The following is a 27,946-nucleotide window of genomic DNA, read 5'->3' on the forward strand; positions in this document are numbered from 1 at the left end:
GAAAAAGAAATGACTTCCCAAGCAGCTCACTTGGTGTGGTTTTAATAAATTATGTCTTTCTAACCTGCTACAGTTCCTTGAAAATTAACTGAATATTTGCAGTTAGGAAAACCAGTGGTTGGCACTCTGTTGTGATCTTCCCACAAGACTCAGAGTGTAGGTTCCTTTAAATAAGTTGAGGTATAGCTTAATAGTAGATAAAAGGTTAGATCCCAGGACAGTTCCCAAAAGCAGTTGAGGTAAGCAGAATTGTGAAGAGAGAGCATGGCAATCAGTTTGAAGAGTGAGATGACTTTCAGAAACGTAGAAACAATTTTAAAACATATTTGTTAATAACTCAGAAGCAATGCAAACAAATGGTACATATTTGCCAAACTTAATGTTTGGAGGATTATAAGAAACTCTTGAAGGACTTAATTAAGCTCGGTAATGGAGTAAACACAATGGAGAGAAGATGGAGGTAATATATAATGAACAGTTTAGAGTCATGCATTTAATGAGTTCTGAATTAGCCATGCCTCTCAGGAAGAGAGATTTCCAACTAGTATCATAATAAACAGGGCAAGGAGGACAGTGGGCAAAATAACCTGGGTCAGTGAGTTACGCATAACATTTGCAAAAAGTGGATGGCATTTATCAACTCAAAAGAGCATTGCTATAAAGCTATTCTGAAACTGGCTTGTGGGTAAGATTGCATTATAATGAGTTTTCTCTGGTACTTCAGCAACTAAAACCTCCTAGTTTAACTCTAATGTAATTCCAGCATATTATCATTAAAAAGAAAAGTGTGAAGCATTTCAAACACACTGGCAAGCATAAAAGTGCCACAGACATTCACATATCCACTTGCTAACTTTATCAAACCCTAACATTTTTATGTCATATTTTTCAGAATTTTTTGGTTGTTGTTTAAAAGAAATCAAACATTAATGTACCATTGAGGCCCCTGTGTAAACCTCCCAGATCGGTTTCTCTCCCTTCCTTCCTGCCTCCCTCCTTCCCTTCCTAAAGAAAACCATTGTCATTAATTCAGGGTTTAACATTCCCATGCTTGTATTATATTTTTTACTACATATTTATATACCTGACTACATTACATAATATTACTTTGCTGCTTTTTAAAAAAAATTTCGTGATTTCTGGACTTCATTTAATTTTGTTGTTGTTGGAAAGGTTGAGTTTATTACTCCTTGGAAATAGGAAGATTGCACAACATGAGGAGTGCACACACTGTGGTACGTCTCAGTGAGATGGTGTTATTGTAGGATTTAGACTTTGGGTGATAATTGAGGCAGGTCCTAGGAAGCAGAGCTTTGCTCTGAATTGGGCATTGACAGGAATCAGGGACAGTTCTATGATTCTTTGCAGAAGTGTGTCTCTGCTAATTTCCTTGCTAGTATATTAAGTGGTTCTTTTTCTTCTTCTTCTTTTTCTTCTTCTATTATGAACAGTGCAGCCTGAACCTTTATTTTATATGTCTCCTGGCATAACCGTAAGTGTTTTTTCCCAGTTTTAATGAGCTATAATTGACATATAATAATATATTAGTTTCAGGTATACAACATAGTGATACAATATGTATATATTGTAAAGTGATCACCACAGGAAGTTTAGTTAACATCCATTGCCTCACATGGTTACAAATTGTTCTTCTTTTGATGAGGACTTTTAAGATCTACTCACTTAGAAACTTTCAGATGTACAATAGAATATTGTTAACTATACTCTCCATGCTATATATTACATTCCTAGGACTTGTTTCTCTTATAACTGGAAGTCTGTACCTTTTGACCACAGGATTTTTAAACATTACATAAATGGTACCCCACTCTAGCATCCTTTAACATACTTTTCAAGCTGGACATTATGTTTTTCTCAGCATTATATTTTATATGTTTACTTCTGTTGATTTATGCAACTTTGGTGCTCTCATTTTGATCATGTACTCCATGCGTAGATATATCATAGTCTATTTATCCGTGGTCTTTGATGATCTCAATTCTTTTATTTAATTTATTTCCAATGGTATTGTGATGGATATTCTTTTATGTCTCTGTGTGCACATGTGCACATGTGGTCTAGCATATATACCTAGAACTATGTATATTTTAAACTTTGTTGAATGTGGCCAAGTGCTTTCCACAGTGTAGCTTTACTAATTTATTTTTCCCCACCGTGGGATAAGAGTTCCCACTGCTGCATATCCTCTCCAGTACTTGGTATTGTCAGACTTTTTAAACTTTGGCCTATCTGATAGGTGTAAAATGGAATTTCATGATTTCAATTGTATTTTTCTGAGGTATGTTCTTTTCAGAAAAAAAAACTTTTTTCTTAGAAAAAATAGGAAATACTAATTGCTATTTTAATATTTTTTGACTCTACAACTTAAGAAAATGCCACTGGGGAATTTTTCTCTCATTATTTTTTCCTAATGAGACAGTGGCTTTGATGAAAAGTCTACAGAGAGGGAGGAGGAAGGCCAGTAAATATGTTGTGGGTTACAAAACGAGCCACAGGTCACTTAAATTGTCTCTTTCTGATTGGCAGAAGTCTTGGTAAGAGAATCGCTGGCTTAAGGAGAAAGTCAAGTTTGACAAGAAGATGAGGTTGCTACTTGTCAGCAGCCCTGCTTAAAAGAAAAGGTTGTGACATACATTTTCCACTGGCAGGTTGTCACACCAATCATTTGTAAATTGATGTAATATGAATACCCGAGATCTAAATATTTCACAAGCTGTTGAGGAGTGATCAGATCCGGAACCAGACCCTGTTTTTCCCAAGCGAATAGAGCATTTGTTGAATCAGAGAAGTTACTAAGCTTCTGCCTTTATAGGACCTATTATTTTCTATACAATGATCCTAGCAATGTATTTCACTGACTTTTATTCTTATACTGTAATGCACAAAATTCTCTGTGATCATAACTGAATCAGATTTCTGAATGAGAAAAAATAGTAACATACCTCTATAGGGATGACTACTGAAATTCTTTTCTCCATATCATAACTCTTAATGGGTTACTGAGATCACATTTTAATTTTCAAACATAATTTTCATCTTATATTAAGTGCTTAATACTTCAACAGGGCTAATCTCCTTTTATAGGAGATTCTTCTACTTGTAATAGTTATGATGGATGGGTAGTCCGGATTTATTTTTCCTGCATAAGTGAGGAAATGGCTCATTGTAGAGGTCATGGTTATGTAATAAATCATTTGCAAAGCAGGATTAGAAAGGATACTTTTTTTTTTTAATTTATGGCTGCATTGGGTCTTTGTTGCTGTGCGCGGGCTTTCTCTCGTTGCGGGGAGCGAGGGCTACTCTTCATTGCGGTGCATGGCCTTCTTATTGCAGTGGTGCTTCTTGTTGCAGAGCACGGGCTCTGGGTGCGTGGGCTTCAGTAGTTGTGGCTCGTGGACTCTAGAACGCAAGCTCAGTAGCTGTGGTGCACAGGCTTAGTTGCTCCGCGGCATGTGGGATCTTCCCAGGCCAGGGGTTGAACCCGTGTCCCCTGCATTGGCAGGCGGATTCTTAACCATTGCGCCACCAAGGAAGTCCCAGAGTGTGTACTTTTAAAAACCTCCCCAAATCCTTCTGGAATGAAATTCCCTTCTCCAAGCAATGGCTTAGGTTTTGCTGAAGGACTCCCACAGTTGTAATGGACTCCCATAAATAAACGCTAAGGTGCTTGCTGAATTACTATATCTAAGCCAACTTAGTGAAGAGAATGCTTACAAGTAAGTTTTAGTACAATAAGACTCAAAGCCAAGATATTTTCTTATTAAAAAGTTCCCTCCTGGAAGGGGTTGTGGGGTGGAATCTTTCCAGTTCCAGGTCCCTTTTCATTTGGGAATACATGAGCCAATGGGTTAAGGCCCTGTTTCCCAAAGTTTGACCCATGGGATATTGATTTTCAGGATATGATCCAATGCTACCTTAAGAAACGGGAAGAAGAAGAAGAAAGGAAAAAATTCTGTGTTCACATATGTGGAAATGTGGAATTAACCAAAGTTATTCAGGTTTTTTACTAAAAAACCTTCTCAGAGTCTTTAATATGCAAATATATTCTGGCTTTCCCAGAACAGGAGATAGAATTTAGTTTCCTAAACTCATTTGGCCCCAGAGTCTGGTTTATGGAAATCCTGATATTCCCCCCACTACCTACTCCCCCAATCGGCAACATCACATTGGAGACCCTCTGTAATGGGAGAGGAATTAATTCCTCAGTTCATTCTCCCAGTGCAGGCTTTGTGAGTTAACTACTTAAATGCCCGGTTGATATGCAATGTAGTTAACAATTAGCATAACACTTCTTGCACAAATCAGAACAGATGTGGTGGCACTGGAGGAAGTATCACTCCTCCAGAGTACTCCCTCTTTTTGCTACATGTTAACTGATATTGCTGGATCTGTGGGAGGGGGAATTGTCTCAGAGGAGGGGCTGCAATGGATGGGGCTCAGCACAGTGGCTCTCAACCCACCAGTACCAGGTCTTTTTGATATGACCAATCAGCACAGTCATACCATGTATACCCAGTTTCACTTTAGCCCTGCCCCAGAGGCCAGAGGACCCTCTCCTGGTCAGCCACATCCAGGGAGAATTAGGAAATTAAGTTTTATAGGAAGAATGTCCTGCAATGAAATGAGGATGTAGGATTCATTTTTCTTTTAACTCTAATTTAGAAGGAAATAAAACAGTTGCCAAGATTCTGTTTCTGAATGGCCATGGCAGGGAGATTTTTAAAATGCAATTGTGAATCTCTCTTCCTAAAAAACAAGCTTCAGAAAAGCAAAATATTGGTTACCGTTAGGCCCTGTCTAACAGGATGAACAGACCCCAAGATGAGCTGTAGAACTCAACATTCTTTGCCAAGTGAGAATATTTTGAATAGTATTAGTGGAGATTCCTGCTTTTGAATTTCTCCAGATTCAGTCCATGTGGCAGTTTATTATCTAGCATGTATGTGTTCCTGTTAGGTCTCCTAGCCTTGAATCAGACCATTTTGTTTACAATTTGAATAGATTGGACCATGCCCTTTGGAACTCATCACCCAGCAGGGTCTCCTTAATATTCAGAAAGGAGAGCAGCACAGTCTGTTCTGGAAACTTAGTAAGGTGGAGCTGTTTGGGGTGACCATCGATCGATTCAAGTGTGTACTTTAGGATCAAAGAGATAGCAATGTCCCAAGTCCAAACTGCTTCACCCTCCTATCTTAAAAAATAGGGTAGGAGGGAGACGCAAGAGGGAGGAGATATGGGGATATATGTATACGTACAGCTGATTCACTTTGTTATAAAGCACAAACTAACACACCATTGTAAAGGAATTATACTCCAACAAAGATGTTAAAATAATAATAATAATAATAATAATAATAATAATAGGGGACTTCCCTGGTGGTGCAGCCTGCCAGTGCAGGGGACACAGGTCCGATCCTTGGTCTGGGAAGATCCCACGTGCCGCAGAGCAACTAAGCCTGTGCACCACAACTACTGAGACTGCTCTCTAAAGCCCACGAGCTACAACTACTGAGCCAGCATGCTGCAACTACTGAAACCCGAGCGCCTAGAGCCCGTGCTCCGCAACAAGGGAAGCCACCACAATGAGAAGCCTGCGCACCACAACAAAGAGTAGCCCCTGCTCGCCACAACTAGAGGAAGCCCGTGTGCAGCAACAAAGACCCAACTCAGCCAAAACTAAATAAGATTTTAAAAAATAATAATAGTAATAAGCCAAAGACATAAAGCAGGCAGGAATCTTTCCCCACTTCCTCTCACACCTGCAGTGTCATAGCCAGAGCCCAAAATTACCCCCACAGGGACGCTTTTTGCACCTTTCAAAATCTGTTGACTGTGATACTTGGAAGCAACTCCAAGGGATGTGGGAGATGTGGGAAGGATCCCAGCATGAAGAACACCATCTCAATGACCCAAAGTTTGTTCTTGTTCTCTGTGGCTCTAGCCATTAAACATATACAGACGCCCACCTTTTGAGTGTACAGGACCTCCTTACCCACCGCTTTAAGGAGTGGTCATGGTGCCTCAGACCTCACTGCCAGAAACTGTCTACATTTTGCCAATGGGTTTGAACTTGGAAAAGCACCTATGCTATGAAGCAAGACTTGCCTGGGGAGAATGAGGAAGAATGTGTCATGCCACCACACCCACTGAGCACGCAGTAATTGAAGCACTACACCAGTTGATACAGGTACACATTATGAATTACTAGGGAGAGAAACACGTCATGCAATCATCCTAGCCATTCATTGGTTTAAGGCACAGAGATGGGAGACCACATAGAGCAGCAGAGCCCCAGCCACTGCGTGTCAATTAGATGTCAATTAGATGCAACAGATGTTGCAACAGCAGTCTGGCGAGCAATGGTAACTCATGATTCTGTGTGGTCTTTCCTCTTCAATGCTTCAATTTTGATATGACCTATCAGCACAGTCATACCATGTATACCCAGTTTCACTTTAGCCCTCACACAAGGGTTAAAGCACCTTACACAAGCTTTAATTAATCTTTCTTGTTGCCCTGTGAGGTGGCAAGGCCCATTATCCTCAATTAGGTAGATGTGGAAATAGAGATATAAAGAGGTTAATTTACCCCTGGTGCTTCAGTGAATCAACAGCAAAACCAGAAGTGGTATCTGTTTTTCAAATTCTCAGTATGTTCACTCCAAGATATACTGAAACTTAGCTGAAAAAACTGTTGTTTTCATTATGGTCATATATCATGGTTGTTCTAGATCCATCCCTGGCATTTTGGTTTTCATGTAACCTTGAGCAAATTGTTTGATCTTTCTGCAGTTATCTGCAAAATAGGTGTACACTTGCCCTGCCTATCCTATAGGACTGTCGTGGGGTTCACATGAAATGATAATTGTTTAATTCTCTCAAAATATGAAGTTTTTTAAGCCAGTGTTTTACTATTTATTTTAAATTATATTTTATACATAAAATTTCTGACAATTCATGAAAACAAATGCCTTCTATGTGCATTTTGTTTAATAAAAGTATGATGAGGTTTGAAAGCAGGCACTCACTTGCTTTATCTCTCTCTCTCAAACACAGTCACACACAGACACAGACACAGACACACACACACACACACACACTCTAATGACCCAGAGTTACATTTTAAAAATGTTTAAATGAAAGAAGATTTAATAGAAGAATGAACCTTACTTAGCACCACAGACACACAATATCTGTTCAGTAAATATTTATTGAATAGATGATGTATGGATTCACTTTGTGGATAATAAACTCAGTGGTTGATGTTTTACATGTCAGTGTGTACTAGCTAGGTTTTCAGAGAAACCAAGAACTAAAGAGCCTGTAATGATAAATGTTATTGCTTTCATTAATCAATATCAATCTCTCCACTTTTATAAGGAACATGAATATAATGCAATGTTATCCTTTGTACTTATTATCCATTGAACTTACTATATCCATTGTTATCCATTGAACTTACTATAATTTAGGGATAAAATTTGAAACTTTGTCTTACAAATATTAAAGATAAAGATGTATATTATGTTAAAATCCTAAATCATGCTGTCTCACTGTGACCCTCAGGGTTTCATCTATTCATTGATTCATTTATTAATATAATTTATTATTGCTTACAATGTGTCAAGCATTGTGCTAAAAAATATGTAAGAATTTTTCTTTCTTTCAAAAAGCTTATTCTTTAGTCTCTCAAAAAGTGCAGTTTTATTGAGCTAATGTCTCTGTCTGAAGATTCACAGTCATATCAGTATTTAATCCTAAGCTAAGGTCTCTCTGGGCTGCAAAGTTTAAAAAAATAGCCGTTTGTCAGAGGGAGTGAAGTCAGGAAGAGCTAGTGTATTTGATTTTACCTCGTGATGGGCAGGGGAACAAGACAGCTCTCCTCAGGGAACAGCCTGATCTTCCAAATGGAAAGTGCATTTGTACGAGAACAAGGACAGTCCTGTGGTTCATGATAATTTGAAAGGTCAGGTTTATGTCATTCATAATTTTAATTATGTCTTTAAAAATGTAATTGAGAAGGAAATTTGCTCAAAAATTAGAAGAATAAAAGGACTTACTTTAATAAATTATTACAGATATACTTTGAGATTCATTTCCTTTCCCATATTTTCTTTATTCATATCTGGTTATCTGTTTGCAGGTAATATTCCAGATATACTTGTCTCATTTTGCATGCTTGTCATGGTGACAGATTCTTGCCATGGTGTTTCACAAGGCGACTTATCATTTGCCTGATTAGAAGTCCTGATACTTTTTCTGCAAATGTGACCCTATATCCAAAAAGTTAAGAAAAATATAACTCCTCAAATGAATAACTCCATATTTTAAAAAGTCAGAATTTTCTTCCAAGATTTATCATTCACCTCTTCACTAGGGTAAGGAACAAATTCCTTTCACCTGGAAACACAAAAGTACCACCTAGGTTGGGTTCTGACCTGCTTCGAGAAAAACACAAAGAAACAGTGAAGTTCTCCAATTCTACCGTTATTATAATACTTACAGATGTCACCAAGGCAGCCTACAGAATGTTTTCTGAGCCTAATGATGTCAAATGGAAGTGGCTTCATTACCTAAAAGACTGTGACAGTTCTTTCTTTAAAAATACAGTAAGTAGAAAATAGTACTTCTGTAGATAGTGCCAATGAGCAAAAAGCTCCTGAAGTTATTATGGAAGTGGGCAAAAGTCCTTCTGTAGTGGTGAAAAAGAATAAGAGACGATGTTGGAAGAAATGTGCATTCTTGGCTATATCAGTGAGTAATGAGATGGAGAGGTAGGTGAGAGAAAGGGGAGCCTCAGGAGGAGGAGAGAAAAGAAGAAATGGAAAGAAGAAGGTGGCAAGTGGAAAGAAAAGATCAAAAGATTAAGAAATAGAGAAAAGAGAATAGTAGGTAGATTAGATGAGATAAGGGAAAAGAAGAAGAAGGATGGAGGTCAGGTGAAAACAAGAAATGAACGAGGCAGGAGAGGGAGAGGGACATGTGTAAGAGGTTATCCTTCTGGGGGTCAGCAGATTACAGCCTGTGGACCAAAGCCAGTCCATTGCCTTTTTCATAAATTAAGTTTTATTGGAATACAAGCAGGCCCATTGATGTACACATTGTCTATGGTTGCTTTCATGCTACAATGGCAGGGTTGGGTAATTGTGCTGGAGACAGTATGACCCACACCATAAAATATTTACTATCTAACTCTTATGGAAAAGTTTGCAGTCTAATCCTGTTGTTCTGAAACTTTAGTGTGCATCAGAATTACCTAGAGGACTTGTTAAAATAAAGATTACTGAAACCCATCCCCAAAGTTTCTTACGAAGTAGATCTCACATTTTCATTTCTAATAAGTTTCCAGGTGACGCTGATGCTGTTGAGCCAGGCACTGCACTTTGAGAGCTACTGCTGTAATTTTTATGTCATGTCACCCTAATGTCGTACTGAATAAGGACATTCGTGCAGAAAGGGAAAGGAAAATCAAACTTGATCCTCCTTCTAGGTAAACACAGAGGTATAGGTTGATATCATAATTCTTTACAAAGTATCTTATTGAAAATTCTTAAACTGGATCTTTTTATAATGCCAGTTTCATTCTTAAAACGATGAAAACTAAATTTGATTTAGTTAAAAGCTTAGTTAACTGGCGGTTTACTACTAAAAATGTTTTGTAGTTTGGTTTGAATCCACTCCCCGGAATACCGTTGGACTCTTGTCAGTGTTACTGGACTGTGTCAATAATGTTGACTGCATCCATCTTATGGGACTACCCACTTCCCACCCATGGGTGGCTGCTCGTCCCACCTCACTGCCGATGCCTGGCATAAGTGGCTTGAAATTTTGCTAACTACCCACCCCACCTCACTCCCAGACTCTGCTGGAGTCTTCGGGCTACAATTTCCCTGCGAAATTGCAAGTTCTTCAGTCACTTTCCTCCTGGAGATGGGTATGAATGTTGTCCTGAGTGAGAGATTTTGGGGACTTGTTTTACCAAGGACTTTATTCTGCCTCACACTCCATCCCAAGACCCTGAGATCTGGTTTTTCACCTACAAGTGGTGCCATAGTTTGCACATTTATCATCTTCCTCTACATGTATCCTTAAATCTGTGCTCTGGCTATGAACATGGGCCACCAATGATTAGCTTTAACTTTGCATGCCCCATGCTCGCTGCACAGTTCTATGAAGGATAGAGAAATGTGACTCTTTTTCCAGCATCCTAGCATTGAGGAATATAAAGACAAACATAATTTTGGAGCCTGAAGGTGTCAGAGACACCTTCAGAGTAGAATGAGTTCAGTTTAGAAGTAGCAGCTCTTCAAAACATGTGATGGATGGTTGGATTCCACCATTGCTCTGAGTAGTTACTTCCTTGTACACATAACTAAGATGGGCAGAAGATTGAAAATTTCATTTTTTTCACAAGAAAGCTACAATACAGTTTAAATCTATTTCATTCTGACTTGCTAGTTCTAGAGGATTTCCAGATTTTGTGACAACTTGATGGACATGAGAAAGTATACTGTGGATATCAAAGAAGGATGAATGACATACATGGAATACAGTAGATGCTTGATAAGTCAGTGCTATTGTTGTTGCTCTCTTGTTTTAATGAGTGTATGGTTCCTGGTTAAAAAGTGATGGTAAAATAAATAATGCAGACAGTTCAGATTCTGCATGATGCTGTGTTAACTTAAACTTGTGCATACCGCAACCAGTTCCTCTTTTTCATGAACCCATTGTAACAAATTAAATATCAGTTATCAAAAAAAACTGCAAAACGTGGACTGTCTATACTTTTTAAACACCATGGGATCTTATTTCTAAAGAAATTCCTTGATGAATTTTCCTGTAAAATAAGCGTATCTGTTGTTAACCATAGCAAAGAATGTTGTGGGTTTAAATTCTTTCAAATTTTTCTTTAATAATTTTCAAATTGTAATTAGTGCCAGAGTAAGTAAAACTGGATGTAATGTGCCACCTCTTCCTAGACCTTCTTCCCGTGACATCTTTTCCCTTCTTTTCCTTTCTTCCTGTTGCGATATGGCTTCTCCTGAGCTGCCATTGTTTTCAATACTGGCTTAGTCACGCCATCAGCTTGATGAGTGGTATAGAGCAAAGGCGTCATCTGTTTCTATCTGCCTTCCATTCAAACGACCCCCTGCATGTGTTTGAGATGGACTAGGAAGAAGCCCACTTGCAGACCCACACCCTGAGTTAGTGGCTCCAGGTGGAATCTGTGTAAAAGGGTGACTTACCATTAATGGTGAAATTCCACTGCAGAACTATAAAGGTCTTACTGTATGCAGTTCACTGTGGCAGAATTTTGTTATAGAGGGGTGATGTGAAATGCTAACAGGTAATTTGCTGCTCTGTGCTTATTCAAGGAATTGCGCCACAGTGAAAACATTGAAGGTTCACTGCAATTTTCACTTGTTTAATATTAGGAGAGACACGGGTCTTTCTGGTGTCAGAAAAAGAAGCTTCTTAGAAGGTAGTAGTGAATAGTCTGATGGATTTAAGGTCTTTCCAATTTCTTTTGAATTTTTGAAACTTTAATTCATACTGGTATTATCATATATGTTAGTTTTTCCTACAGCTGCTGTAACAGATTACCACCAACTTTGTGACTTAAAAACAACACCAACTTATTAATTTATGGTTCTGGAGTTCAGAAGCCCAAAATTTAGTCTTAGTGAGTTAAAAATTAAGGTGTTGGCAGGGCTGCATTTCTTCCGGAGGCTCTAGGAGGATCTGTTTTCTGGCTTCTAGAGGTTGCCCACTTTCCTTGGCTTTTGGCTCTTTCCTCAATCTTCAAAGTCAACAGTATAGCATCTTCCAATCTTTCTCTCCATTTCATATTTTTTTTCTCTTTACTTTTTTTCTGGCCAACTTTCCTATTACCCCTTTTTATTTTCAATTTTACTTTTTTTATGTAGATCTGCATTTCAATTACTTAGATTGAATTTCTATTTATTATTCTTTCTACTGATAGTGCATACTTAGCCATGTTGCTCTTACTATTTTTTTCTTCTTTCTTTTTATAATAAAAGCATATCTGTACCGACAGTCATTTTAACAGATTCATGAGGAAGTTAAGGTTTTGCTCTGCAGTCTTTGGTTTGGAATTACCCTCATTTTATCTAAACCTGCCTTTTTAATTTAATTTAATTTTTTATTTTTATTTATTTATTTATTTATTATTTTATTTTATGTTTTTAACATCTTTACTGGAGTATAATTGCTTTACAATGGTGTGTTAGTTTCTGCTTTATAACAAAGTGAATCAGTTATACATATACATATATCCCCATATCTCTTACCTCTGGCATCTCCCTCCATCCCACCCTCCCTATTCCACTCCTCTAGGTGGTCACAAAGCACCGAGCTCATCTCCCAGTGCTATGCAGCTGCTTCCCACTAGCTATCAGTTTTACATATCATAGTGTATACATGTCCATGCCACTGTCTCACTTTGTCCCAGCTTACCCTTCCGCCTCCCCATATCCTCAAGTCCATTCTCTAATAGGTCTGCGTGTTTATTCCCGTCTTGCCCCTAGGTTCTTCATGACCATTTTTTTTGTTTGTTTTTTAGATTCCATATATGTGTGTTAGCGTACGGTATTCATTTTTCTCTTTCTGACATACTTCACTCTATATGACAGACGCTAGGTCCATCCACCTCACTACAAATAACTGAGTTTCGTTTCTTTGTATGGCTGAGTAATATTCCATTGTGTATATGTGCCACATCTTCTTTATCCATTCATCTGTTGATGGACACTTCGGTTGCTTCCATGTCGTGGCTATTGTAAATAGAGCTGCAGTGAACATTGTGGTACATGACTCTTCTTGAATTATGGTTTTCTCAGGGTATATGCCCAGTAGTGGGATTGCTGGGTCATATGGTAGTTCTATTTTTAGTTTTTTAAGGAACCTCCATACTGTTCTCCATAGTGGCTGTATCAATTACATTCCCACCAACAGTGGAAGAGGGTTCCCTTTTCTCCACACCCTCTCCAGCATTTATTGTTTGGAGATTTTTTGATGATGGCCATTCTGACCAGTGTGAGATGATATCTCATTGTAGTTTTGATTTGCATTTCTCTAATGATTAATGATGTTAAGCATTCTTTCATGTGTGTGTTGACAATCTGTGTATCTTCTTTGGAGAAATGTCTGTTTAGGACTTCTGCCCATTTTGGAGTTGGGTTGTTTGTTTTTTGATAGTGAGCTGCGTGAGCTACTTGTAAATTTTGGAGATTAATCCTTTGTCAGTTGCTTCATTTGCAAATATTTTTGCCCATTCTGAGGGTTGTCTTTTGGTCTTGTTTATGGTTTCCTTTGCTGTGCAAAAGCTTTGAAGTTTCATTAGGTCCCATGTGTTTATTTTTGTTTTTATTTCCATTTCTCTAGGAGGTGGGTCAAAAAGGATCTTGCTGTGATTTATGTCATGGAGTGTTCTGCCTATGTTTTCCTCTAAGAGTTTAATAGTGTCTGGTCTTACATTTAGGTCTCTAATGCATTTTGAGTTTATTTTTGTGTATGGTGTTAGGGAGTGTTCTAATTTCATTCTTTTACATGTAGCTGTCCAGTTTTCCCAGCACCACTTATTGAAGAGACTGTCTTTTCTCCACTGTATATTCATTCCTCCTTTATCAAACATAAGGTGACCATATGTGTGTGGATTTGTCTCTGGGCTTTCTATCCTGTTCCATTGATCTATATTTCTTTTTTTGTGCCAGTACCATACTGTCTTGATGACTGTAGCTTTGTAGTATAGTCTGAAGTCAGGGAGCCTCATTCCTCCAGCTCCGTTTTTCTTTCTCAAGACTGCTTTGGCAATTCAGGGTCTTTTGTGCTTCCATACAAATTGTGAATTCTTTTGTTCTCATTCTGTGAAAAATGCCAGTGGTAGTTTGATAGGGATTGCATTGAATCTGTAGATTGCTTTGTTTAGTATAGTCATTTTCACAATGTTGATTCTTCCAATGCACGAACATGGTATATCTCTCCATCTGTTTGTATCATCTTTAATTTCTTTCATCAGTGTCTTATAGTTTTCTTCATACAGCTCTTTGGTCTCCTTAGGTAGGTTCATTCCTAGATATTTTATTCTTTTTGTTGCAGTGGTAAATGGAAGTGTTTTCTTAATTTCACTTTCAGATTTTTCATCATTAGGATATAGGAATGCAAGAGATTTCTGTGCATTAACTTTATATCCTGCTTCTTTACCAGATTTATTGATCAGCTCTAGTAGTTTTCTGCTAGCATCTTTAGGATTCTCTATGTATAGTATCATGTCATCTGCAAACAGTGACAGCTTTACTCCTTCTTTTCCGATTTGGATTCCTTTTATTTCTGTTTCATCTCCGATTGCTGTGGCTAAAACTTCCAAAACTATGTTGAATAATAGTCGTGAGAGTGGGCAGCCTTGTCTTGTTCCTGATCTTAGTGGAAATGCTTTCATTTTTTTACCACTGAGGACAATGTTGGCTGTGGGTTTGTCATATATGGCATTTATCCTGTTTAGGTAAGTTCCCTTGAGGGTTTTTATCATAAATGGGTGTTGAATTTTGTCAAAAGCTTTCTCTGCATCTATTGAGATGATCATATGGTTTTTCTCCTTCAATATGTTAATATGGTGTATCACATTGATTGATTTGCATATATTGAAGAATGCTTGCATTCCTGGGATAAACCCCACTTGATCATGGTGTATGATCCTTGTAATGTGCTGTTGGATTCTGTTTGCTGATATTTTGTTGAGGACTTTTGTATCGATGTTCATCAGTGATATTGGCCTGTAGTTTTCTTTTTTTGTGACATCTTTGTCTAGTTTTGGTATCAGGGTGATGGTGGCCTCGCAGAATGAGTTTGGGAGTGTTCCTCCCTCTGCTATATTTTGGAAGAGTTTGAGAAGGATAGGTGTTAGCTCTTCTCTTAATGTTTGATAGGATTCGCCTGTGAAGCCATCTGGTCCTGGGCTTTTGTTTGTTGGAAGATTTTTAATCACAGTTTCAATTTCAGTGCTTGTGATTGGTCTATTCATATTTTCTATTTCTTCCTGAGTCAGTCTTGGCAGGTTGTGCTTTTCTAAGAATTTCTCCATTTTTTCCAGGTTGTCCATTTTATTGGCATAGAGTTGCTTGTAGTAATCCCTCATGATCCTTTGTATTTCTGCCGTGTCAGTTGTTACTTCTCCTTTTTCATTTCTAATTCTATTGATTTGAGTCTTCTCCCTTTTTTTCTTGATGAATCTTGCTGTTGGTTTATAAATTTTGTTTATCCTCTCAAAGAACCAGCTTTTAATTTTATTGATCTTTGCTATTGTTTCCTTCATTTCTTTTTCATTTATTTCTGATCTGATCTTTATGATTTCTTTCCTTCTGCTAACTTTGGGGGTTTTTTGTTCTTCTTTCTCTGATTGCTTTAGGTGTAAGGTTAGGTTGTTTATTTGAGATGTTTCTTATTTCTTAAGGTAGGATTGTATTGCTATAAACTTCCCTCTTAGAACTGCTTTTGCTGCATCCCATAGGTTTTGGATCGTCGTGTTTTCATTGTCATTTATTTCTAGGTATTTTTTGATTTCCTCTTTGATTTCTTCAGTGATCTCTTGGTTATTAAGTAGTGTATTGTTTAGTGTTTGTATTTTTTATAGACTTTTTCCTGTAATTGATATCTAGTCTCATAGCGTTGTTTTCAGAAAAGATACTTGATATGATTTCAATTTTTTTAAATTTACCAAGGCTTGATTTGTGACTCAAGATATGATCTATCCTGGAGAATGTTCCATGAGCACTTGAGAAGAAAGTGTATTCTGTTGTTTTTGGCTGGAATGTCCTATAAATATCAATTAATTCCATCTTGTTTAATATATCATTTGAAGCTTGTGTTTCCTTATTTATTTTCATTTTGGATGATCTGTCCCTTGGTGAAAGTGGGGTGTAAAAGTCCCCTACTATGATTGTGTTACTGTCGATTTCCCCATTTTATGACTGTTAGCATTTGCCTTATGTATTGAGGTGCTCCTATGTTGGGTGCATAAATATTTACAATTGTTATATCTTCTTCTTGGATTGATCCCTTGATCATTATGTAGTGTCCTTTGTCTCTTGTAATAGTCTTTATTTTAAAGTCTATTTTGTCTGATATGAGAATTGCTACTCCAGCTTTCTTTTGATTTCCATTTGCATGGAATATCTTTTTCCATCCCCTCACTTTCAGTCTGTATGTGTCCCTAGGTCTGAAGTGGGTCTGTTGTAGACAGTATATATATGGGTCTTGTTTTTGTATCCATTCAGCCAGTCTATGTCTTTTGGTTGGAGCATTTGATCCATGTACATTTAAGGTAATTATTGATATGTATGTTCCTATTACCCTTTTCTTAATTGTTTGGGGTTTGTTATTGTAGGTCTTTTCCTCCTCTTGTGTTTCCTGCCTAGAGAAATTCCTTTAGCATTTGTTGTAATGGTGGTTTGGTGGTGCTGAATTCTCTTAGCTTTTGCTTGTCTGTAAAGGTTTTAATTTCTCTGTCAAATCTGAATGAGATCCTTGCTGGGTAGAGTAATCTTGGTTGTAGGTTTTTCCCCTTCATCACTTTAAAGGTGTCCTGCCACTCCCTTCTGGCTTGCTGAGTTTCTGCTGAAAGATAAGCTGTTAACCTTATGGGTATTCCCTTGTATGTTATTTGTTGTTTTTCCCTTGCTGCTTTTAATATTTTTTCTTTGTATTTAATTTTTGATAGTTTGATTAATATGTCTCTCGGTGTGTTTCTCCTTGGGTTTATCCTGTATGGGACTCTGTGTGCTTCCTGAACTTAACCATTTCCTTTCCCATATTAGGGAAATTTTCAATTATAATCTCTTCAAATATTTTCTCATTCCCTTTCTTTTTCTCTTCTTCTTCTGGGACCCCTATAATTCGAATGTTGGTGTGTTTAATGTTGTCCCAGAGGTCTCTGAGACTGTCCTCAATTCTTTTCATTCTTTTTTCTTTATTCTGCTCTGCATTAGTTATTTCCACTATTTTATCTTCCAGGTCACTTGTCTGTTCTTCTGCCTCAGTTATTCTGCTATTGATCCCTTGTAGAGAATTTGTAATTGCATTTATTTTGTTGTTCATCGCTGTTTGGTTTCTCTTTAGTTCTTCTAGGTCCTTGTTAAACATTTCTTGTGTTTTGTCCATTCTATTTCCAAGATTTTGGATCAACTTTACTATCATTGTTCTGAATTCTTTTTCAGATAGACTGCCTATTTCCTCTTCATTTGTGAGGTCTGGTGGGTTTTTATCTTACTCCTAAATCTGCTGTGTGTTTCTCTGCCTTCTCATTTTGCTTAAGTTACTGTGTTTGGAGTCTCCTTTTTGCAGGGTGCAGGTTCGTAGTTCCTGTTGTTTTTGGTGTCTGCCCCCAGTGGCTAAGGTTGGTTCAGTGAGTTGTGTAGGCTTCCTGGTAGAGGGGAGTAGTGCCTGTGTTCTGGTGGGTGAGGCTGGATCTTGTCTTTCTGGTGGACAGGTCCATGTCTGGTTGTGTGTTTTGGGGTGTCTGTGGCCTTATTATGATTTTAGGCAGCCTGTCTGCTAATGGGTGGTTTTGTGCTCCTGTCTTGCTAGTTGTTTGGCAAAGGGTGTCCTGCACTGTAGCTTGCTGGTCATTGAGTGGAGCTGGTTCTTGGCTTTGAGATGGAGATCTCTTGGAGATTTTCACCGTTTGATATTACATGGATCTGGGAGGTCTCTTGTGGACCAGTGTCCTGAACTTGGCTCTCCCATCTCAGAGGCACAGCACTGACTCCTGGCTGGAGTGCCAAGAGCCTTTCATCCACACAGCTCATAATAAAAGGGAGAAAAAAAAGGAAGAAGGAAAGAAAGAAGAGAGCACCCAAATCAAAAAACAAATCCACCAATGATAACAAGCGCTAAAAACTGTACTAAAAAACACAGAAAAACAAAAAACAGACAGACATTACCCTAGGACAAATGGTAAAAGCAAAGCTATACAGACAAAATCACACCCAGAAACATACACATACACACTCACAAAAAGAGAAAAAGAGAAATATATATATATATCGTTGCTCTCAAAGTCCATCTCCTCAATTTGGGCTGATTCATTGTCTATTCAGGTATTCCACAGATGCAGGGTACATCACGTTGATTGTGGAGATTTAATCCGCTGCTCCTGAGGCTGCTGGGAGAGATTTCCCTTTCTTTTCTTTGTTCGCACAGCTCCTGGGGTTCAGCTTTGGATTAGGCCCCACCTCTGCGTGTAGGTCACCTGAGGGCGTCTGTTCTCCGCTCAGACAGGACGGAGTTAAAGGAGCAGCTGATTTGGGGGCTCTGGCTCACTCAGGCCATGGGGAGGGAGGGGCACGGACTGCAGGGCGAGCCTGCGGTGGCAGAGGCCGGCGTGACTTTGCAACAGCCTGAGGCCCGCGTGTGTTTTCCGGGGGAAGTTGTCCCTGGATCACGGGACCCTGGCAGTTGCAGGCTGCACAGGTTCCCGGGAGGTAAACCTGCCTTTTTTGAAAGTTCATTGTCTCTGTATTCCCCAAAGGGAGGAAGCTAGTGTTTTAGTATCAAACCTAATTGTGAAAAGATTTGTAATTCACAGCTTGCCTTTTATCTTGACTCATGTGTGTGCCATCATCATATATATATATATATATATATATATATATATATATATATATATATATATATTTTTTTTTTTTTTACAATGAGGGAATCAGAGCGTAATGCCTACTGCCTGATCTTTCTTTCTTTCTTTCTTTCTTTTTTTTTTTTGATGTTGGGGGTAGGAGTTTATTAATTAATTTACTTATTTTTGCTGTGTTGCGTCTTCGTTTTCTTGTGCGAGGGCTTTCTCTAGTTGTGGCAAGCAGGGGCCACTCTTCATCGCAGTGCGCGGGCCTCTCACTAATGCGGCCTCTCTTGTGGCGGAGCACAGGCTCCAGACGCGCAGGCTCAGTAGTTGTGGCTCACGGGCCCAGTTGCTCTGCGGCATGTGGGATCCTCCCAGACCAGGGCTCGAACCCATGTCCCCTGCACTAGCAGGCAGATTCTCAACCACTACACCACCAGGGAGGCCCCATCATCATATTTTCAAAGCAAATGTTAAAGTAAAGGTTACAAAACCATTAACTGTTACAATACTTGTGGCTTTAATATTGGGGAAAATCTGCATATTAATTCACACCATTATTATTGGTTTTTAAATAGGAAGAAAATATTGTGTGTACAGGATAATTAATTTAGCTATTATGTTAAATTTTGAGGACACCAAAAATATTTCCTGTATTTGGAAGATTGGTTGCATTTATAATGACTTTGATTACAAAAGAAGACATGTGCATTGTGGGAGAAAATAGTTAATATACAGTCAAATGAAAGTAAACAAAGTCATTTGAAATAACCACCAAGGAAAAAAATTCCTCCAGATTTTTTATTTTTATTTTTAAAATTTATTTATTGTTTACTTGACCATGCCATGCGGCATGTGAGATCTTAGTTCCCTAACAAGGTATCGAACCCAAGACCCCTGCAGTGGAAGTGTGGAGTCTTAACCACTGGACTGCCAGGGAAGTCCCACTCCAGATTTTTTAATATACTACATATATTTATATATTTTTTTATAATTATGGCTATTCTGGTCATACTGTTTTCTGATCTACTTTTTTTAATAAGCAATATATTACAAATATTTTCCATATTATTTGACAACATTTTTATTGGCTGCCTTGTGTTTTATTATATGGGTACACTGTGATTTATTTTTAAAACACTCTGGCAAACATTCTTGCCGCTATTTCCTTAGAATAAATCCTAGGACGAGAAATTTGTGGGGCAAAAAGCATTTTAAAGTCTTTTGATACATGGGGGACCCAAACAGTCATAATCCAGAAGATAATTTCACAAAACAGTTACTGCACTCCTTTCCCTTCCCAGGCAAACATCATAGTGATCTAATTATTGTTTGTTTGTTTTTAACTTTTAGGTTACCTTGCACCTCGAAACCTTCCTAGTACTGGCTTCTTCCCGCTGCTGCAAACCCTACTCTGTGACACAGACTCTAAATGCAAAGACACACCCTATGGGCCACAAGATCTGCTTCGTAGGAATGGAATTGACGATGCACAATCTAAAGACAGGTAGGGACACTTCCAAGTGTGTTCAGTTGCTTTGAGAGATCAGATCTTGTTTCCTTATGAGATATCCAGGAAGCCATCCTAGGTTAGGTATACAACTTTATTTTCTATATCTACGAATGTGATGATCTAAATATGAATGAACGAGGTGGGTACAAACTGGAATTACCATTTTTATGTAGGATTAAGCATAATCTACTTTGATTAATTACTCAAATTTTGCCTTTTAAAACTACTTACGGTTACCGGAGGATGGGAGTGGGGATTAATTGGGAAATTGAGACTCACATATACACACTGCTATACACATAAAATAGATAACTATTAAGGATCTACTGTATATCACAGGGAACCCTACTCAATACTCTGTGATGGCCTATAGGGGAAAACAATCTTAAAAGAAAAAAAAAGGGTGGATATACGTGTATGTATAACTGATTCACTTTGCTGTACACCTGAAACTAACACAACATTGTAAATCAACTATACTCCAATAAAAATCAAAAAAAAAAAAAAAAAACCTGGGTAGGCAAGGCAGTCCTTCTTAACTTCCGTCAGAGATTCTCTATCCTTCCTCAAACTGTCAGTGACATTGCCCCAAGACTCGATCACAAGCATAAGATATAGGGCAATATCAGGGATATTATCTCCTGGAAGAATAACATATTTATCTAGCTCTATGTGGAACTTCTAGATATAACAGAAACCAGGAAATGCAAATAAGGAAATTAAGGGTCTAGAAATCAAAGTAATAAAGTTGAAAGTATTCTTAATTCAATAGCAATCTTTAAATGACGTTAATGTGTATGGTGTGAGAAGAAACTGAAGAATAAAGATAGGGAATCTAGACCATTTACAACCTCAGTTTTCCATCCTGAGATTTTAAACCTAAAGAGACACCCAAGAGCCCAACTGTCTGTAGAACTGAGAAAAACATTGTAATCTGAATTGACCATGAGATTATCCTGGTAGAGGTTTTTTTAAGTGTCTCTCAAGAAAAGATTATATTTATCTATAATCAGAGATATTTGGTTCCAAACTTTTAATTTAAATTCCTTGACATGTAGCACCATTTCTCCTTTAATATTATCATCGTGATTTTGATCATCAGATAATATGGGAGACACTTTAAGACAGTAACTAATTACAAGCTGCTTAGCATAAAATATCAACATGTCAAGAATTGTTCTGGGAAATGACTTGAGACACCTAATTATTGGGTTGCTAATTCACATTGGTTTTGTGAACCAAACAAATTCTCTACCATTTTGTTACTTGCATTCTAATGGAAAAGTAAGCAAAAAAGCAATAAACTAAATAAATAGCATAATTACTGATAATAATAAATGTACTGGCAAGAAAATAGAGCAGGTTAAGAGGTAGAAACTGCAAGGTGGGAATTTAATAGGGTAGCAAAAGAAGGGCCTCTGCTAGAAGGTGACATTTGGGTAGAGACCAACAAGGACAGGGAAAAACCAGCACCAGCATGTGAACATCTAGAAGATAAAGTTCCAGGCAGAGAAATAGTCAGTGATCCTGAAGTGGGGACAAACCTGATCATTTAGAGGAACAGAAAGTTGGCTAATATGACTAGAACATCGTGAGGGATGATGAAAGCGGTAGGGGATATGGTGAAACAATAAAAACCATGAGAGAAAGAGCCTGAAGAATCAAACAGGTAAGGAAAGGGAAAGGATTTGTCTTTTGTTTTTAGTATAATGAGAAGCCACTGGAAATTTTTAAGCAGGGAAATGACATGACATATTTTCTATGAGACTAATATATTCTAGGCATATACAAGCATTACCTCAGCTAGCAACTAGCTGAGTTGTGTATCTCTGCAAGGAGACCCAAAGCTGACTAGAGCCTATGCCCCCTTGTGTAATCAGTGTAGAGATAAAGTGAATTAATATTTTATTCATTCAGCCACTTCATAGATGGTCTCTGTGTCCCTATGTGAGTGATGAATTAGGCAAGATTTATGCCTGTGTTCTAGCAGGGTAAGGTAAATATTAAATCAACGATAGTAGGAGATAGTGCAATGAAGAGTGCCAGAAGGATGCTGAAGCAAGACACCTCCATACTTAAAGTAGAAAGAGAGCTTTCAGCTGACATAATCAGGTAAATCATGGAAAAGTTGTACTTGAGATGGACATTTCCTGAGCCAAGTGATAGAGAAGATATGGGGAAAATTAATGTCCATTATTTACAAATTGGATTACAGCTCCAGCTGGGGCTCTCATCTTTGTATCTTTTTTTTTTCCCATGAAGAACTAAGTAACAGTGAGGGAAATAGTTAACAAAATCTAAGAAGTCCATAAATAAATCTCCACCCAAAGAAGTATTTTTCTATGTAATATAATAGAGAACCAAATTCATGGAGTCTCCTGAGATGAGCCATTGAGTTGGTTTTGGAACTAGGATTAAAGTCCAGTTTTATTTTACCCTCTGTTGGTTATTCTCCAGATAGCTGATCATGTCTCTTTTTTTTCAGTTTTATTCCAATCTCCAGGTATTTTATTGAGCTCAAGCTCTATATTGCTGTATATTCAGTATTTTCTCTAAACTACTAAATAATTGGAACTAAATTTGGAAAATTATGTACAATAATAAAATTGCATTAATGATATTTCCCACCATGCTATTAACTTTTATGCTTTATATAGCCATGCAATGAAACTGGGGCATGGTTACTAGGTAAGCCGTTCCATACTAAGTAAGCCATTGCACTAAATTACTTGCCTTTGATGAAGAAAGATTCACCAGCATAGCCTCATTAAGGAACAAAACAGTCAGGGGAAAAAAATCTTTGGCTTCATCAAAAGAGGCCCACCATGTTTATTTTGAAAGACATGATCACACTTAGTCACTACTTGCTGGCCAGTCGCCAAGTTTTTTCATGAGTTTTTGCATTGGCACCAACCTTCTGTTATTAAATTAATATTTCTCTTAAGCATTAGCTTCAGGATGAGGTGCTTTAAAAAAAATTCAACACTATACTCAGCATCAACTGTAACTAGCTGTCTGAAAGAAGAAATGATTACATTTATGATTTTTTGGCCCTTAATGCACAAGGGATGATCCAACATCATGGAACTTACCCTTGTGGTCCTTCCTCCCTGCCCTGCCTCTAAGAATACATCAGAACAGTGGGAACCCCTGGCTGTGCCATTGCTCACACAGCTGGCAAATGGCAAAGATCATCTTGCAGAGCTCACAGGGTCATTATTTGGAGAAGCAATTCAACATTCCTGCAGCTCCTGTGGGGTATTGCCTCTATGGATTTACTCCCTATCTCTGTCATGTTGACACTCATCCATGACCTGTGTTTTCCAAATTCATACCTCTGCTCCTATCGAATGGCTCCTACAGAACTTGAAACATAGCTAATCAGATTCTATTCAGGGAAATTTTTAAAGTGCCAAGACTTTTGTTTAATACTGAAAAATATGGATGCGTTTAGGAACTGACCTGAAGGTATTATTGGGAATATAAGGGAAGTGGAAGTAAAACAGTTATATGTCCTTGTTTGACTATAAAGATGAGGTGAGATGTATAAGTCTCACACTGTATTAATTTCAGAGTAATTGTTAACCATCTAGTAATCATTTTAGTGAGTATTCATATAAAAATACAGGTTAAAATTTCATTTATCAAAAACAAAGTGGAAGGAAGTCTTAACTGCCACACAGGCAAAATTGTTAATTCATTGAGTTAGAATGTATTGAATGTGTACCACATGCTGGAGACAATGCAAGTCACTATGAATACATAGATGACTAAGGCATATCCCTATACAAACTTAAAATCTAGTGAGAGAGAGAGATAGAGACTACTAAACAGGGAAATTAATCTATGACATGGTCAATGTGATGAATATTTGTTTAGTTCTTACTGTGCCCAGAACGTCAGACAACAAATGGTGAATAGTTACACAGACACCCTGAGACATTGTTTCTGCCTGAGGAATATGCATCTGACTGTTGGATGTATTATTGGAATGGAGAGAGGTTTGGGTGGGGAGACGTCAGAAGAGTTCTCCAGAGACCTGTGTGAGTAAGATCATTAAGGACAGATAGGGTGGTGGTTACCAGACTAGAGGAAGGTGTATTTGAGATAGGCCATAAAAAAAGAATCTCAGAACTTAATAAAGGAAAGAAATCAATGGCGGCCCTTGTAGAGTCAGTTTAGAGGAATGGGCAGGTAGCTTTGCTGCTGACTGTGATGGCAAAATGACAAATTCCCTTGTCGTGTAGCCATATTAATCTGCCTGTGTCAGGGCTAGGTAGAACATAATATGTACAGGGTCATCTGAAAGCTACTGTGATGTTACCTCCTCCTCTATATTCTACGTGCTTCTGATACACATCTACCCCCAAGGCATTTCCTCATCTGCCCATCATGGTGCCTTTAGAAATGTATTAGCTCAGATATACATTATATCTCCAAAGTCCCTCCAAAGAATATAAAAAATCCTAGGACAGAGCAACATATGAAGGCATTTCTGAATCTTAACACCTTAATGGTATAGATTGTTGATTGGTAAGTGAGCTACCTAGAAGAGAGATGTATGTTGAACATGGGCAGGCAGGGGTTGTATCTGAAGCATAGATGACCCTGAAGGAATGAACATCAGAATGAAATTGAAGAAAATAATGAAAAAAATTAAAATGACTTCTCCTTGGGGGAGTCAAGGAAGGACAACCGTATCAAGTCACTGAGGAGGCCTCAATTCCATTACAACATTCTTATTTGTACTTAAAAGTTGGTAATGAATGTCATCTGAAGCTGGAACCAGAACTGGGCCTGCAGCAGATTTCATGCTTTCTTTCCAGGTGTCACTATATACCCGTATAATTGTAATTCTGAGGAAGAAGGGAAAAAATATAAAAAGTTTAACTAATCCTTAAAGACAAAAAAAGAATGTCAGAATTTTCTTTTTAGGATTTGCCATATGTGTCTTTCCTGGAAGCAATTCCTTTCAAAGACAGAATTACCATAGCACACATGGATGCTGCCCACACAGGTAGTCTTTCCCACTCACAGGAAATACAGAGACATTCAATATAAGTGCATAAATCCTCCCATTGCAATGATATCTATAAATGTGACATTTCCCCAATGTAACTGTTGGTAGACATGTCTAAGAAGAAGTAAAACTACCCTGAGCCTAGTTTCCCTCCTGGTATCTTAAATTGAACATTTTGAATCCAAGATGTTTCCCTTATTAAATTCCTGTTCAAAGTGGAGCACTATAAATACCATAGAAGCAGACTCTACCTCTTCAACATCTTAGAGGCAGGCCCTTAGCCATCTCCGTGGTACTGTACATGTGGCTGGGTCCAGTAAAAGGCAGTAAAGTGATGCCATGGGCCACTTGGAGATTTGACTCAGGCTTTCTTGCCTCACCCAGAAGGTTGAATTCTCTGGACTCATGTGAGTCTACATGCTGGATTCAGGGGCATCCAAGTTTTGTATAATGCCTTAATATACCTCCCAGAGATATCTAGTATGAGAGAGATTGTCTGAGACTTTCTTAGAGCTATTTAGAGTTCCCGAATAGGATTTTTTAATCTCCTGAGTTGGCCCTAGAGAGTGGGATTAGGGAGGAGTCATCATTGAATAAATCCACTTCTCTGTCACAGCCTAGTGCAGGGTTTCTCAATCTCAGCATTATTGCTACTTGGGATCAGATAATTCTTTGTTGTGCTGTGCACTGTAGACTGTTTAGTAGCATCCCTGGCCTCTACCCACTAGATACCAGTAGCAACACTCCCGTCCAGTTGTGACAACTACATATTTCTCCAGATATTGTCAAATACCCCTGGGAGCAGGGGAGGGAGCACAAAATTGCCCCCAGTTGAAAACCACTAGTCTAGTGAAAGTATGAAGAAAAAGATTTTAAGGTAGCAAGAGGCATGAATTAGGTTATGATTCTAGGATCTCGCTCTATAAGAAACACAAATGACCACTCTAACTGAGCACCCCCAGTCATGTGTTGTCATCATTCCCTAGGCATGTCCTTACTTAGCTATTACCATTAACGTATTATAATCCCTGTTTTTTTATTTGACTTGCCCATTATATTACATATCGTGGGAATTTAATAAACGTTAGTGAGTTTATGGATGAATATGGTGGATACAGTATAAAATTGATTATATGTTTGTGTCTGTGGTGCCATCTCTGGTGTTTCCTCTTCCAAGGACCTTTGCAGAACCAGGTGTGCAACAGTGGAGACAGGGCAGGCTATTTAAAAAAAAAAAAAAGATGGTTCCTTAGCTGTCAGTTCTTCTAAGCGATATTCTTTATTATCTATTATTCAGTGCTTGCCATGTGCTAAACATCCTACCATCTGCCAACACAGTGCACTGTAAATAGACTTTTCTCAAGCATTTTACAGTCTGAGGAGAAAATTGATCATTACTTAAAATGGAAAATTCCTCTTATGAGTAAACTGATAAAGAAATTAAATAATAAAATGAAGAAAGGGTTACAAAATTCTGGGTAAGGTACTTTCCCTCTTCCCACCTCACCAGCCAGTGCTCACTGGTTCCAGATTATGAATGATAAGGGTGCATCCATTTGGTGTCCAGAGATCTTGAAGGTTCTAGTATTGTAAGATTATGTGGGGAGTATAGATACATAAGTATGGGCCTTCAGCTCCACACTGATGGTGAAAGCTGTGTCTTTGTACCATCTTCTTTGTGGGTACTTTGACAGTTAATATTGGTGAGTGCCTATGATGACAGGGCCCAGAGAGGCACTTGTTAAGGACATCTCACATAGTACTCACAACAGCCTTGCAAGATAGGTGTATCATTCCTAATTTTCAGATGAGGCTGAAATTTTTTAGGAAGAGGCAGAGCTGGGATTCAAAAGATACCTAACAACTCCAAAGTTCTTTCTTCTACATCCCAGCAACACTGTCTCTTTTTATTTAATCAGCCATCCTGACTTATGGTTCAGTCCTGTGCTAGGTGTTTTGAATAAAAAGAGCATCACCATGGTGCCTGCTTCCAAAGATGTCACAGCCTAAAATGGAAAAGTGGTAGGAACAGGTACACAGACAAACATAATACACTTAAAATTTATATAAAGTAAGTATGTACAAAATGCTTAAATTGTGTAAAATTATGGAAAAGATACTGGTTCTCATTCATCACTCTAAGAAGCATAGAGTTCTCTGTCTGTAAGTATGGTCAAGCTAATTAGAAAGCTCAGAGATTACACTTAACTCAGTAAGACTGGATACCTTCCTGTCCTCCTTTAGTAATTTAATAGGGAGTCAAAAAGAACTAATTACCTTTGCTTGGGGGAGGTAAGCTGTATTTCAGCTTAGAGCCTTAATTCATCTTTTTACCCACAATGCTTGCTGTTGCACATTTATTTTGTGGTTTCCATTTTAAGAGTTGACAGACAATAGTTACGTTGAGCAGTGGCAGAGGACACACGCCATCACACTACACATTGTAAATGCAAAGCAAAACTGGGGAAAATTTGCAGGGAGATGACCAGCAAAGTACGTGTGAGATCCCATGCTCTCTCCCTGACAAAAGGCCGTACCAGGACCACCTAAATGGAGATGAACCCCCTCCCCACTCCTGTAACGTGGGACTTGTAGGTGACCGTGTAATTGTGGGCACTTCCTGGTCAAGGGCGGGTCCAGTTAGAAAAGAGGCCTCCAGAGTTCTTTGTCTGGAAGAGCCATTTTCTGTTGAGCAAGTTCAAACCTGTTGAGCCAGCAGCTTGCTGGGAAGGGGATGAACTTGTCTTTGGCATTGAAAGAAT

The 27,946-nt window shown here is 38.2% G+C and overlaps 1 protein-coding gene across 1 annotated transcript in view; it reads left to right on the top strand.

The window, feature by feature from the left end:
- Positions 1-27,946, top strand: part of ABCA12 (ATP binding cassette subfamily A member 12) — a 180,220-nt gene that overhangs the window by 38,835 nt on the left and 113,439 nt on the right. The window contains exon 3 of the mRNA XM_060106255.1: positions 20,005-20,158. Coding sequence (XP_059962238.1) covers positions 20,005-20,158 — 154 coding nt within the window. The remainder of the gene's footprint in view (positions 1-20,004; positions 20,159-27,946) is intronic.

This window comes from Mesoplodon densirostris, chromosome 8 (genome assembly GCF_025265405.1).
Source record: "Mesoplodon densirostris isolate mMesDen1 chromosome 8, mMesDen1 primary haplotype, whole genome shotgun sequence".
NCBI classification, from domain to species: Eukaryota; Metazoa; Chordata; class Mammalia; order Artiodactyla; family Ziphiidae; genus Mesoplodon; species Mesoplodon densirostris.